Below are 13,781 nucleotides of genomic sequence, written 5' to 3'. Positions count from 1 at the left end.
AAAACCCCAAACACCTTAACAGCCTTTTTTCTATTTTTTTTTTTTTTTTCTGTTTTGTTCCTGAATTAGCAAAATTCTTTGATGATTTTCTGGACAGGAGGTTTATATATCTGACTAAAAAGATCCTCACACTTTGTTATCAAGCTCTCCTTTCAGGGCTGGTAATTGCTAGCTGGTTCTAATCATTCTTGCAAGTGATCATTTGAAAGGTTCATTTTATGACCCCTCAAAGTAGCACAAAGAATCTCACTCCATAATGTAATAAACAATTCTACAAACAGTGCTTAATTAATTCCTGAAAGTCACCAAAAGGAGCTATTAATGATCTTTCTTTTTATCTAACCATAAATATGCAAGTCTCCTGGGACAAAGGATTTAAAAAGAATATTCTGGCAAGACTAACTGTCAACTTGATAAAACATAAAATGATCCCAAGTGAAGGTAGTTCAGCATACAGGGCAGGGCTACCTGGTCTGATCAGAAAGTTAGGTCAGGTTGGATTAAATTTCTTTGAATGCTGTGTTTATCAAAAACAGGACACCACTGACATGGTACAAACCAGGCTCACCCCAAATGAATACCCAAGAGAAAAATACTGCAACCTTCAGAAAATTATTTTTTAAAATTAGCTCTGTTTGGTTGTTTTTTTCCAGTGAAAATACCAAGAATCATTATAATTAGGGGGTGGACAATGTTTCAGAGTTATTTAAAATACAACTATTACAAAGAACAGTCTGATATTTGCTAGAGAAGTTTGGTGTTTTAGGAGCCCAAGTATTGTTTTCACAAGTAAATCAGGCAGTGGGAAGCTCTTAAATGAAATTTAGTTTCCTGGCAACACAACCCATTGCTGAAAATTAGATTTAGGCTTCTAAAGGGCTTTGATGTTTTTGAAAATCACACTTCCTGCAGCACTGCACAGCTGACTTGGTGTAATACAGTAATTTTCCTTCTACTGAGGCTATCAGGGCATTATCACTTTGATGGCCTCAGTGGTGTCTGGGAGCTTGGGTTTTTTCATAGAATGTGAAAAACTGTTTTGCTGGGCGCAGCCAGTGATGAGTGGAATCTGTGACCAGAAGCAGGAGGAGGAAAGAAAGAACGTTCCTTTTCCAAAATAAGCTTCTGTAGTGCTTTGGGGGCTTGTGCTGATGCCAGTGGAGCCTGTGCACTGCATGTCCCACCTTTGGAAGGGCTCCAGGAGCTGCTGGACCCTTGGGGGACAGGGTCCTCCTGAACCTCTCCTGCTGGAACCATCTCTGGGACACACACCCATGGAAACACAAATCAACTCCCCACCACACAGCCAGGAGGGTTCTGGAGGTGAGTATGGAAATTTTGGGTTTAGGCACCTCGGAAAGGAGTTCTCAATGATTAATACAAAGAAACAAACACAGCAGGAAGCATGAAGGGAGAAACTGGGGGAAACAGCTGAGAAGATTTTCAGGCCCCCACTCCTTGACTCCCCTGGGCAGGACCAAGGAGGCTTCAGATCCCCAGTCCCTTGGCCCATGGGAGGATTCTTGTTCCCACTGGAAGCTGAGGCTGTGGATTGCTGTGCTTAATACTGAAGAACTTACTGTTCCAAAGATTGTAGAAAACCTGAAAGTTCCTTTAAACAGGAAATTTTAAAAATTCTCATTTTTGTTCTAATCTTCAATAAAACTTGCTTTTTTTCTTAATGTTGGAATTTCCTGTGGAACAGAAATTCTGTTTTAAAACCATCTCTATTCAACAGGGCTATTCAGATGAAAGCATTTTCTTATTCATTGCACTTTGCAGCTAACTGGTGCCACCCCAAATGTATCACTCTTCCAAGAATGATGTGGCAACCCTGGAATAGCTAATTAATTGGGCTGTATGATGCCTCTGCCAGAAGTTTCAGCTTCCAGAGGCATTCCTTTAAGGAATGGTGGTGTGGGTTTGGCTTTTACAAGGATACACATGGTTTCAGGAGCCCACAGGCACCAAAAGTTAGTTTGTGTTTTGTAACTGCTCATCTCAACCCAGTCATTGAGCTGATGTCTTAACCACAGTGAGTCAAGCAAACTTCTTCAAAGCACTCATGGAGAAAACTTTTCGTTAATTTTTTTTTTATTATTATTTTTTTTAAATAAAAATTTTGTCCTTGGGTAATCTTTCAAGAAAATTCCACTTCTATGTCTGTTTACTGGGAAAATAATTACATTTAAACACTACTTGCATCATAATACAATCTCTTGTAGATAAATACCTTTGCCACTTAGCCCTCAAATTTTTATACTTTGTTAAGGGGACTGAAAGATGTCTAAATCCAATACCTTTATACTTGGTCACCACAGCTGAGTTGACACTGAGGGGTTCTTGGAAGGTGACAGTGAGTGATGTACTGCTCGTTACCATGAGACAGACATTGGTTGGCGCCTCGGGGGCTCCTGGGAGAGAAGAGAAAACATCAGCTCTTCAGCACAACAAATCCTATTCAAACAATGTTCCTGTGCCTTCAAAGAACCCACTGAAAATCACCCTGCAATTGTGAGCTTTGGGTTGTAGGTGTTTGTGTTTTCTGCCTTTTGAGCATTTTAATTAGTGCCCCTGCTAACAATATCCTGCAGACACCATTTGTTTCCATCATGGTTTTTGGCTCCTTTTTGGTTAAAAATATCTTCCTGCATATATGTAACCCAATAAAACAGATTCATGCTAATTATGTCAATGAAAAGACCCTATGAATCTCTTTGGGTGAATAGGAGGAGACAGAAAGGAAAAAAACACAAAGAGCTAATGAAACCTTTATGGTTTCACTAACAAACTGAAATTTATCAAAAAACAGAAAACATTTTTATGTTATTTGGATTCAAAAATTACAACTTCCACACTTCTTTCAGTGTAATAGTTCCAAAATGCAGCTGTCAATTGAGGCCCAACATTTTTGTTTAAAAAAAGAAAAGGAGGGAAAAAAAAGCTTAATTTACAGAATTATCAATCAGACTCAATTCAGAAATCAAACACAAAATGTCATGACTTACTGCTGGGATTGATTAAAAAAATCAGTATATTAACTTTCACTACATTTCTTTTCCTGTATTTAGTATCCAAGAGGAGGAGCACTACATGTCTTGAAGAAATAACCTTAGCATACAATAAATTTGAGAAAATTATTTGTAAGTACATTTATATAAAGATAGTTGTAAAAATGTTAATAGCAATGATTGTATTTCATCACATAGGCTAGAGCTAAAAGATCCACAAAAAAATCCAGGCCTGCTTAGTCCTTCATTTGGGCCCAAATTCCCATTTAATTTGGATACAGATTCACTTGTACAGCTGTTTAAAGTGACTCAGTTTGTGGCTGTGGTGATGAAATGGGTACCAAGATTAAGATTAGTGCTTACCAAAACTAAGGTTAAATTTTCACAATACTTAGGTGCAAAATGAATTTTCCCATCCTGATCAAATATTTAGAACAATCCCATTCCAAAATAGTAAGTTCTTTTGAAAAATAATCAAATTACACCAGAGAAAAGGCCAATGTCCCCATCCCTCTTCCTGCCTATTTGTATGTTGTTTTATAGCATCCTGTTTTAAATTCTAAACATGTTAAATGAGATCCAGGAGTAGAGATAAGCAGGGCACAATCATCACATCCTGAACAAAGAATTGGGATGTTGGATGTCTTATTAATGTTATGCAGTCTAAGGAGCTGTCCTTGTTGCTCTCAGATTGTTCTAAACCCATTTCCTTCTCCCTCTTGGAAAGGCCATTTCACCTTTGTGCCTCAGTTTCCCCATGCCAACCCCCTCCTGCTCCACAGCAGTGCTGTGAGAATCAGCATCTTTGGAGAGGGCTCTCAGCTGCAGATTCCTGCCTGGAATTCTGCTGTTTCCCTGTACTTGATGCCTTTGGTTTTTGCCTTTTTTCCTTTTAAATGTTCTCTGTATTCTTCACACACCTACCTGTAGCTCTGTAGCCTATTGTGTCAGTAGTTTTCCCAGTACTTTTCCAGAGCCCTTCCTTAAGCAGAAAGACAAAACAAATTCCAGAGCTCCAAGCCCTGGGAGGTGCAGAGACCCAGCACTATCTTGTTTCTTCCTGAGAACCAAGGTTGAGAACAATGTTCCAAGATACATTTTCTTGGACAGAGCACAGCTAGTGCCGATGGGGGAACTCCAGAGAAGGGGCTTGACCTGGGCGGGAATTGCATCACTTGTCCTCCTAATTGGTGCTTTTTATCCATTATGTTAATTTCCTAAAACCTATAAAAATGTACTCATCCCTGTAGGGATGGGCTTTTGTGGACATCGTTCCATAACTGCCCCCGAAGGCCTTCAAATAAACATCCTCTTCTTTTACCTCCTTACCAAAATTACCTTGAGTTTCATTTCCAGGTTGAGAAAAAGGCAACATACTCACGGGCATGCTCGTAGCCGGCCTTCATGCGCTGGTAGAGCCTGGCCCTCCACTCCCAGCCCTTGAGCTGCTTTTCCCTCTCGGTGCTCTCCATGCCCAGCCCTTCACTCACTGCTTGCGCTGACAATTCTGCCACTCTCTGTTGGGCCTCCTGCACCAGCGTGCTCAGGTGTGTAGACCTGCTCTCCACGGTCTCAACTTCCAGGAAAAGGGGGAAATAGGAAGTGCTCAGCAAAATTTTGGTGGTCAAAATAGGTTACGATGTAAAATGTACCCAAAAGTATGTATTCTATCACCATCTTCATGAACTGTTAAAACCAGATGTGGCAGTGTTCTTTATCTCTTCCATGACCCATCCTCCCTCCAGGGGGATATTTTCTGTGAATGAGCCATTGAGTCTCACTGCAGGACTGATAAAATTCCATCATCCCATTGTGGGATGCTCCACCCAGGGGCAGGAGCCAAGCATTCCTACCTGGATATAATCTGAGACTCACAACACCGCAGTCAGCCTTTCCCCACTGGATTCCCAGAGGAAGACTGGACCCATCTGCATCACCACTGGATCTTCAGAGGAAAACTACACCCTTCTACAGGATCATTGCTTCACCAGAAGCACATCTGTCACTCCAGGATTACTGCAGCCACCATTTAATGGGACTGTACCAACACCCCGACAAAGAGGGTGTCAGGTTGTATTCTGACTCTGGAAGTGTTGCTGTATGATTGCATTCATTTTAATTTTCCTATTAAATTGTATTCTGACTTGGGATCTCCCAGTGCTTTGCTTTCAAAGAAGTACACATGTGTACTACTATAGAGCACCAAGACTGGCAGGTTTTTGACACCAAAACACCAGAGGAGCAAATATATATGTGGATATGAATGTGCTATTTCCAAACTGGGACCATATGGGACAAATTAGATTGGAAAGGACCCTTTCTGGATGACTCCTCTTCAAAACAGGCTCAGACAGGAAGTCAGACTGAGTTACTGAAGGCATTATCCAGTCTGATTCGAAAACTTCCCAGGATGGATGGAGACTGTTCCACTGCTTCACTGTCCCTATAGTGAAAAAGGTGTTTGTTTTATCCAGCCTGAGCCTCTCATTTTAACTTTTGCCTCTGTCTCCTGTAACTGTATGACAGCCAGAGTTTAGCAGAATCTAAGAATAACCCTACTGATGTGAAAAGTGCCCTGGGATCTTTGTAGCCACAGGAGAGCAAAGAATTACTCAACACCTCTGACATCCAAAGGGTTGTTTTTGAAGAATGTTTGTCTCTAAGACTTTGCTTCCAGAAGCTGGCTTGAAGCCATCCTTCTTAAGTTTGATCATTCCTCATATGGACATCAGGGACATATGGCCAGGCTCCCTGGAACCTGCTGGTATCCTCTGAACTGTTGTTTACTGGGAGGCCAGAGGTGATAGGATTTCCTGGATCCATGCCTACAATAAACATGCAACACATCTGATAGCACAACAGGACTGAGGAAGGAGATTTTATGTGCCAGAGCTTCAGGTGGTTGAGAATTGGCATCGGTTCAAGTTCTGACAAAGGATCTGTCTCTATCTGTTTAATCAAGGTTCAGATCCACATTTGTTGAGTCTTGGAAACGTGTCCAATCAGCCAGTAGAAATTTTAATCTTATTTTTATTTGGGTTAACATAAACAAACCAAACCATGAATATATTTAATCATATACAGTTTCATAATAGTAGCTGAAAAGACAAAACTTTGTCTTTTCCCCAGCTAAATTAGTATTTTAAATGCTGTACTCTCCGATCTTAGTTATTTTGTTTTTAAAAGATGTTGGGTTCCTGTTGAGATTTATAAAATCTGAGTTCCATGTGGAAATGAAGATCCTAGTTTTACTATCTATTGCTTTATCTGCTGCTGCTCCAGGCAGAAATCCAGGTGATACAGATGGAAGCTGTCTGTCCTCCAGATCCTCTTTTCTACAGAGTTAGATTAGAAGCTATAATGAGATTTCAGCTGGATGACTACAGCTAATATATACAGTGGAAGAGAAAAGGTTTTTCCATGAAGGAAGCTTTTTGTGTGCACTCAGAATAAGGAATTCCTCTATTTTGCCTTCTCCCAGCTCTGTGCTGTACACTTGTAATCACATTAAGAGATGCTGCGTCCAGTCCCAAAACCAGGTGAGTCAGGATTTTACCCTCCCATTCAGCCTGTGGAAATGTTGCTCAATTATCCACCAGAGAGAAATGAAAATACTCCTGCTGGGTGCTGGACCACGTTCCTGCAGCCCTGAGATGATACAAACAGGATTTAACTTGAACAGGGTTGGTTGAGTATGGAAAGCAGAGCAGAAAGTCTGGAGAAAACAGAAAGTGACTCAGTTCCACAAGAGTGAAGCCACGCACAAAGATGCTGTGAACCTTTGTTTTGAGGGCTGAAAATAAAGTTTTGTATTTTGCTCTCAGCCCCTGCAAATCCTTCAGGTAAGAAGCCCAAACAAAAAGATTGTTTGCGTTTTACCGAGAATGCTTCATCCGTTATTTCAATCAGAAAAACTAAAAATCAAGATAAGTGAAGTGGAAATTTGGTGGCTATATTTTGAAATGGAAATGAAGTGGTTATATATTCATATTCTCTGTGTTCATAGGCATGTTTGCATTAATTACAGGAAATGAATACTAATTTATGATTGCCCCTGCTTGCCATCAGACTGCATTTATTTACAGATGAGGTCAATGAAAAATTAGTTTAGTCTTTTTTACTGCTGTTTAGAACACTCAAGACTGTGTTTTCCTCTAGATTTGTCATGGTTAATGAATGTTGCTTCAGCAGTCAATCATGTACTCTAAATGCTGTCACACTTTTTTTTAAAGCCTCAGTCATGAACCATGACAGAAAAATAAACAAATAAATATAAAACTAAAAAACTCTTTTCACTGAGCAGCTACACTATGCAAAAATCTCCAGGGAAGGTTAAAGGAGGCCAGAATAAATGATAATATAAGTGCTGTGGATATAGAAAAGCAATAAAGGTGTACCAACACTGAAGGTCTGGCAAAAAAACTCAACATGCACATGCACACACACTCTCCAGTGAAAAAACTGGCAATGTTAGTAGCCTCAAGGTGCAATTTCCTGGAGCACTGAGATTGACACGCCAGCACTAAATGTTGTTAATTTAACTAACTTCAAATTAATGGCAGACTCTGCAGTGGCTGAACCCCTCAAACACAGTCTCATTATAGCCTTGCTGGGAATGTCCTAAATATAGGCATTGACAGCTTAAAACAAATTCTCTTACATCGGGGTATTTTTAGACCCACGTAAGGCGTCAGAGTTTGTGTCATGGTATATGGTTGATTAATTGGGTTGGTAAGTCACTCTCCAACCCACAAACTGGGCATAAAAAGGCCCATGAAGGAATACAAAGAAGTTTTATAACTACAATATGTAGTTACAAGCAATATTGGTATTCCAGTAAAGTGAGAAGGTCTGTTTTGCGTTTAGATTTTCTCTGGTTCTGTAGAACTTTGAAATTCTCATTTAAGTGGGATTTTAGGCCATCTGAAGATCAGTAGTAAGGGGTCTGTGGGGAATGGAAGTGATAGATTTCCACACAACTGGCCTCCTGAAGGCAGCATAGCCAAAATCAAAAAGATAATCAAAATAAAGCAAAGTCTAGACAACCCATCATCCTTTCATTTTTGATGACAAACTCTACATTTCAGACCAGGATCTTTGAATCCCTGAGGTCCTGTTGCCACATTTTTAAGGATTTTTTTCTCAAAATTGCTATTAACCCAGCTGCCCCTGTGTTAATCACATTAGAAGCTCAACCTGGTTCATTAATTGGTGTATATGAGACAGAGAACAAAAAAGATCTACTGAGCACACATCCAATGAGCAGATATTGCTGCAAACATCCTCCAGCACTCTTGTTATAATCATCCCTACAATAAAACCAGACAATTTTTGTGTGCCCTGTAATTGATTTTCCCTAGCAACAGCAGAATTGATCTCATGCAAGCAAGTATCTAAGTCAATTTGTGCTCTTTACTTACAGTGTGGGCTTTCCTTTGCCCCAACGTGTAGAAGGGTCCTGGCAATGGGGATGTTGTTTGTCAAAATGGCAATATCCAAAGGAGTGAGTCCCTCGCTGTTTGGTGTGTTCAGGTCCAGTTCCTCCAGGGTGTATTGATAAAGAAGAATCTGAACAGCATCCAGGTCCTGCTGCTCTACAGCCTCAAACATAGCTTCATTGCACTGAAAATTCTGTGTGTCAATAAAGACAGAAATTTAGTAAAACTTTTCATATATTAGTGCTATAAAAATAGAGAAAATTTTTGTTTTGTGAGATTGCTTCTCAAAATAAAATATTGCTCCTTCTGCCCCAAGTTAGGCTCAGCTTGAAGCATGGCAAATGGTTGCAGCAGAATTGAGCTTGGTCTACCCCTGAAGTGCTTGAAATTGCTTCAGGTATGTGGGAAGATTCAAGTGAGATTTAAACCATATGGAACAAACACATCCTTCTGCAGACATCTGCTCTGTAATCAAACTCTATCAGCAACATTTTGTTTGCAGTGTGAAGCTGGGTGATACACTACAGTTTTGGCAGAGCCTTGGACTACTGAGTTTTTCAAACTCAAACTTTCAAGAAAACTACAATCAGGTGATGAAAATCCAAATCAAACAAGCAATTTTGCAGAAATCCCCTCCCAGTTCCTGTGTGAGCCAGCATGTTCATTCTACCACCTCAGTTATTTCTAGGTGCCTGTGTTATTGCATTTAAGTTGTAACTAGAAATAACCTTGAAATTTATAGTCCTTAAAAACAGAAGAAGAAATGTGTCTGAAAAATTGGACTGCCCAGTGTGCATGTCTGAGCAGCAGCAATCAAACCCAGGAACTTTCATGGCACCAAGTCTGAGGCAGGAAGAACCACTGAACCTTTTCCTTACCAATGTCAAGGAGATAAAAGAATGGCACAACACAAAGGCCCCTGTTGTTTCTTAATTGAGCTGGGGAGAAGCAGGTGCAGGAGAGTAGCAGGGCCTGCAGGTTTCTTTTATGAGAACATCCTTCTGGAGCCTGCAGTAACTCCAAGTTATTTGCCAAGATTCTTTAAATTCTCTCCCAGTGTCCCATTGCCATAATTACCTGATAGGGTTTTTCCCTCTTTGGAATGAATTAGCAGGAGCAGGAGGCCCAGCAAGGCAAGGAGGGCTCAGAGCACAGATTTGGATACGCAGAATAAACCAGCTCCCTGTGTCCCAAAACCACAGGCAGGGAGCACTGAGAAAATTCTCATCACAGAATGCACTCTTTATTCTATGAAATAAATATTGAATTGAAACCATTTTCCACTGTGATTAGAAGTCACTTCAACCACTCTAAAACTTCATTTTCTTTTTTAAATTGATATAGTTTTATTTGGCATATCTGTGTCCAAGTTTGCTCTCGGTGAAGCAACACTGACCTGCTGGAACATCTTTTGTCTCCTCATAAAACACATGGATTAGGTTTCCAAGCAGCTCTGGAAACTGCAGTCCCCAGCTCCACCATGGAATCTGATCAGTTCTCCAGGGGCTTTTCTTAAATGTGCATGACTTAAAAAGTGTCTTCAGAAATTTTCAGGCCTGACAGGGATCTTCTGGTCTGCTCTTTTCACGTGAAATATTGGTACCACACTAAGAAATTGCAAAGGTGATGCTACCTAAAACTTTTGGTGCAGACCCCATCTGTGCTGAATATTGGGCATCAGCAAAACAGGAAGACAAATGTACATAAGATGCCCTTTACCCCAAACTGCCAATATAAAGAAATGGGATACTTATGTTAAGATAATGATCTAAGGATGAGATGAGCTGTGCAGCAATAAAGCAAATTTGGGACAGTAGTTCTGACTTGGGAATCGACCTTGGAGACACTGAAGTACAGAACAGTTCATGTTAGAGAAATGTTTTTTCTGTAGGTTTATTTTTTTCTGTAGGTTTCTGTGCAGAATAAAAGATATGAGTTAATCATCAGTGCTAATGATGGGGCTCTGTCACATTCTTGGGTTTAGACTTTTCTCCAGATGGTGAGATTCAGGTTTAATTTTATAACCAAATACTTTGACCACACTCCAGGTACAAGATAAAAATCTCAGAAAAAAGGATAGTTGAATGGTAAGCAGCTCTATTTGTCATTATTTATCAACTCCTCTGTTCAAGATAAAAATTGTTTGTAAGGACATGCACTGTCATTAGTGAGAACACATGTCCAGAAAACTTTAGAAGACAGCATATATTTCCCTTATTATATTATAAAACTTCAAAAATGTCAGAAAATTTTACTGCAATGCAGGAATATTTCTTATCATTCCAGTAGCTCCACATATCTCCTGTCTTGCTTATGTAAAACATTTATAATCTTGATATCAGAGACCTTACTCTTATTCTGGTGTTTTGCCTAAAGGGATGAAGTTATCTTGCTAGAAATGAAAAGCCTTTTAAGTAATCATAATTACATTATAATTACAAAATATTTTAATTATTGGTATGATTCTGATACTTCTGTATGTCTTCAGCTCCACTTAACAGTGATATTGATTTAACAGCTGTATGTCACTGTATTATAACTCAAAATTAACAGAGAGCACTGATGTTTGAAGTACAGAGGAAAAAGAAAGCTGTGCTCTTCAATCTGTGTAACTTCATTATTAAGATGAAGAATTGTGAACTGATAGGTTTCTTTTTCATAGAAATTATTAGAAATGTAAAATCAGAAAACCACAGAAAGGTTTGGGCTGGAAGGGACCTTAAAGATCAACTTGTGCCAACAGCCTGCCACAGGGACACCTTCCACTAGAAATACATTCACCAATTCTTCTATATCAGCATTCTAAACAACATTCATTTCATCACTCTTAACATCCATTTCAAGTTCTTTTTCTACTGTTACTGGAACTTTCTCTACAGGGTTCTTTATAGGAATACAGGATAGTCATGCTTCAGAATCTTCTACATTTTGATCCAATCAGAAAACAAACTACTCTTGTAACTGATCACAGCTATGAAAATTACTTATTGAGCAGTGGATTAATCAAGAGCATATTACAAAGGGAATTGTTTGAAGGAAATGGAATGACTGCATTAGTCTGCATTTCTTTTAGTTAAGTTTAGTTTTGGAAACAGTCTGGGAGCAAAATAAAAAGGTAAAGCTGATGATATCACTGGGTGAAAGGCTGTGGTGCTCACTCAGGACAAGGTAGTTATTTCTCTCTTCACATTTTCCCTTCTGTGGCACTGGGTACACATATGGTTTTCCCTTTTTAAAAAACCAGAATAAGTAATTATCTTTTAATTGGCTTTACATATGTGCACAAAAGTTAAATGAGTTAGCATTTGTAGAGTGCTACCCTAAGTGCTCAGTATCATTATTTAGCTTTAATTCCAATTCTTGGACTACATCTCCTAAGTTTCTTCCATTATAGAAACAAAAAATTCACTATTACATGATAGTAAAAGAGAGATGGCTAACTTCACTATTATAGCTGAAATTAACCCAAATTATGTCTGACATAAGCATTTGGTCCTTTTTAAATATATATATGTAGACATACACACACCCCTAAATCTAAAAAGAGATTTTACCTACCTGTCAGATTGCTGTAGAATTATTTTAAGAACTTTGATTTAAACTGTTTTTTTTTGATTCAGTTATCACGATTTAGACCTGCCAGTGTGCCTTTGAAAATGCATCTTTGGACTTCTGCTTTCCAAATGAAATACCTGAAGTATTTGTGAAATTTTGGCCCTAAGTAGTTGTTGAGCAGAATCTAAGCACATGTTTAAGTTAATTTGTCATAAACGCTCTTGCCAGCTGATCTGTTGGCAAGAAAGTTTCACCAAAAAGGGAAAAAAATAAAAGCAAATTTCTATTTCTTAATTTCATTAGAAAACTGATTGAAAAAACTGCACTGATTTAAATGAGAAACAGAGCGTGAATATCATAAGCTACTTCATCCAATCCAAACAATTGCAAGACCAAATTGCAAATATCAGGTTTTCCAAATGAGCAATTCAGACACAAGCAATAGACTGAAATCCATCAGCAAGTCCTGTGACTTCAAAGAGTGTAAAATCACGGGAGCTGTGATGTGGCCTTTCTAGCTGCTCATGTGTGCATCCCTCATCAAACTGTGCTAGACACTCAGAAATCATCCTGGAGAGACAGGAAAATATCTATTACTTATCTAAAGTCTATCATCATCCATGCTGGTGAACTGCCCCATTTGGAAGTTTCCATCCACCCCAGCTCTCCTAGTCCAGAAAAAATTCTACACAACTTTTCCCCAACTATTTGCTTTCACACAGAAAACAGAAATATACTTGAAAACTGTACAGTTTGCCACAAAAAGCTTATCACATTCCATGTAAAAGACTCTCAAGTATTGCAGCATTTGTCAGACATCTGCAGTCCAGGGATCAGAAATCCAAACAGGTATAAAGAGTAATATCTTTAGACCCCAGTGCTCTGTTTAATCCAGCTGGTATTGGCACAAATACCAACACGAGCCATCATTTACCTTTATTAGATAACTTCTGCTCTGAAAGGACAAAAGAAATTAAATCCAAAGAAAAACTGAATCACATTTAAAAGTGATTGGGTGAAGTTTAGGAGAAGTTTTTGCATTGCTTTTTCCTTGACTCAGTCCTGCAGCCTCTAATCATTAGCTGGACAGCTGTGCTACGTGATTAATTTATTTAGGTGTTACTGTGATGCACAAATGTATATACTGAAAAGAACTACAGTATTGCTTTGCAGTAAGTAATAAACATGTTCCAGTAAGTGATTCAGTGCCAGAGTATTTAGAAATGCAATCTTATGTAGCTTAATTAAAATGAAGTGCCCCTTTCAAGCTATTTGCTCTAAGTTTGACTGAAAAAGTCCACTATGTACTACTGGAGTTGGAAAAAGTGGTAAAGTAGTTTCTGCAAAGACTTGTTTTGATAAACATGAGTTCAAGAATAAAGCTATTTTGGGACATTGCTATGTCTGCAGCAAGACAACAATTTACTGAATGGAAAGTGTTGCACAGCAAGAGAGAGTGGAAAGAAAACTCTTCACTAGCCAAAGCTGAAAGAAAACAAATTCTAACAAATGTTGTTCACTTGTCTGGAGACATGATTTTACTCCTTGACTTAGCTCAGTGGCACAGAAACTCAATGATTAGAAAATACATGAGCTAGCAATCTGACCTGGAATGTTTCCACCCCTTCACTGATGGTTTTCTTGCTGTTTACTTCTAGGGAAAACTGGGAAAACAACAAGCAGAATGGACAGAATGGGATCCAAAACCTCTTGAGTTCAGTGGGAGTCTGTTCAGTGCCTGTTGTGGGCACCAGCTCAGACCCCAGGCTGGTGATAC

At 39.1% G+C, this 13,781-nt stretch overlaps 1 protein-coding gene across 1 annotated transcript in view; it reads right to left on the bottom strand.

Annotated features, from left to right (window-relative positions):
* The window catches only part of LOC131574372 (ankyrin repeat and fibronectin type-III domain-containing protein 1-like), a gene marked incomplete at both ends in the record, with an annotated part of 37,886 nt that extends 29,244 nt beyond the window's left edge, over positions 1–8,642 (bottom strand). Inside the window, 3 exons of the mRNA XM_058828815.1 lie at positions 2,301–2,414; positions 4,393–4,587; positions 8,432–8,642. Of these exons, the coding sequence (XP_058684798.1) occupies positions 2,301–2,414; positions 4,393–4,587; positions 8,432–8,642 (520 nt within the window). The remainder of the gene's footprint in view (positions 1–2,300; positions 2,415–4,392; positions 4,588–8,431) is intronic.
* Positions 8,643–13,781: the final 5,139 nt, after the last annotated feature.

Source organism: Poecile atricapillus, unplaced genomic scaffold, assembly GCF_030490865.1.
Source record: "Poecile atricapillus isolate bPoeAtr1 unplaced genomic scaffold, bPoeAtr1.hap1 scaffold_275, whole genome shotgun sequence".
Classification (NCBI taxonomy): domain Eukaryota; kingdom Metazoa; phylum Chordata; class Aves; order Passeriformes; family Paridae; genus Poecile; species Poecile atricapillus.
This window is presented reverse-complemented; position numbering and strand designations above follow the sequence as displayed.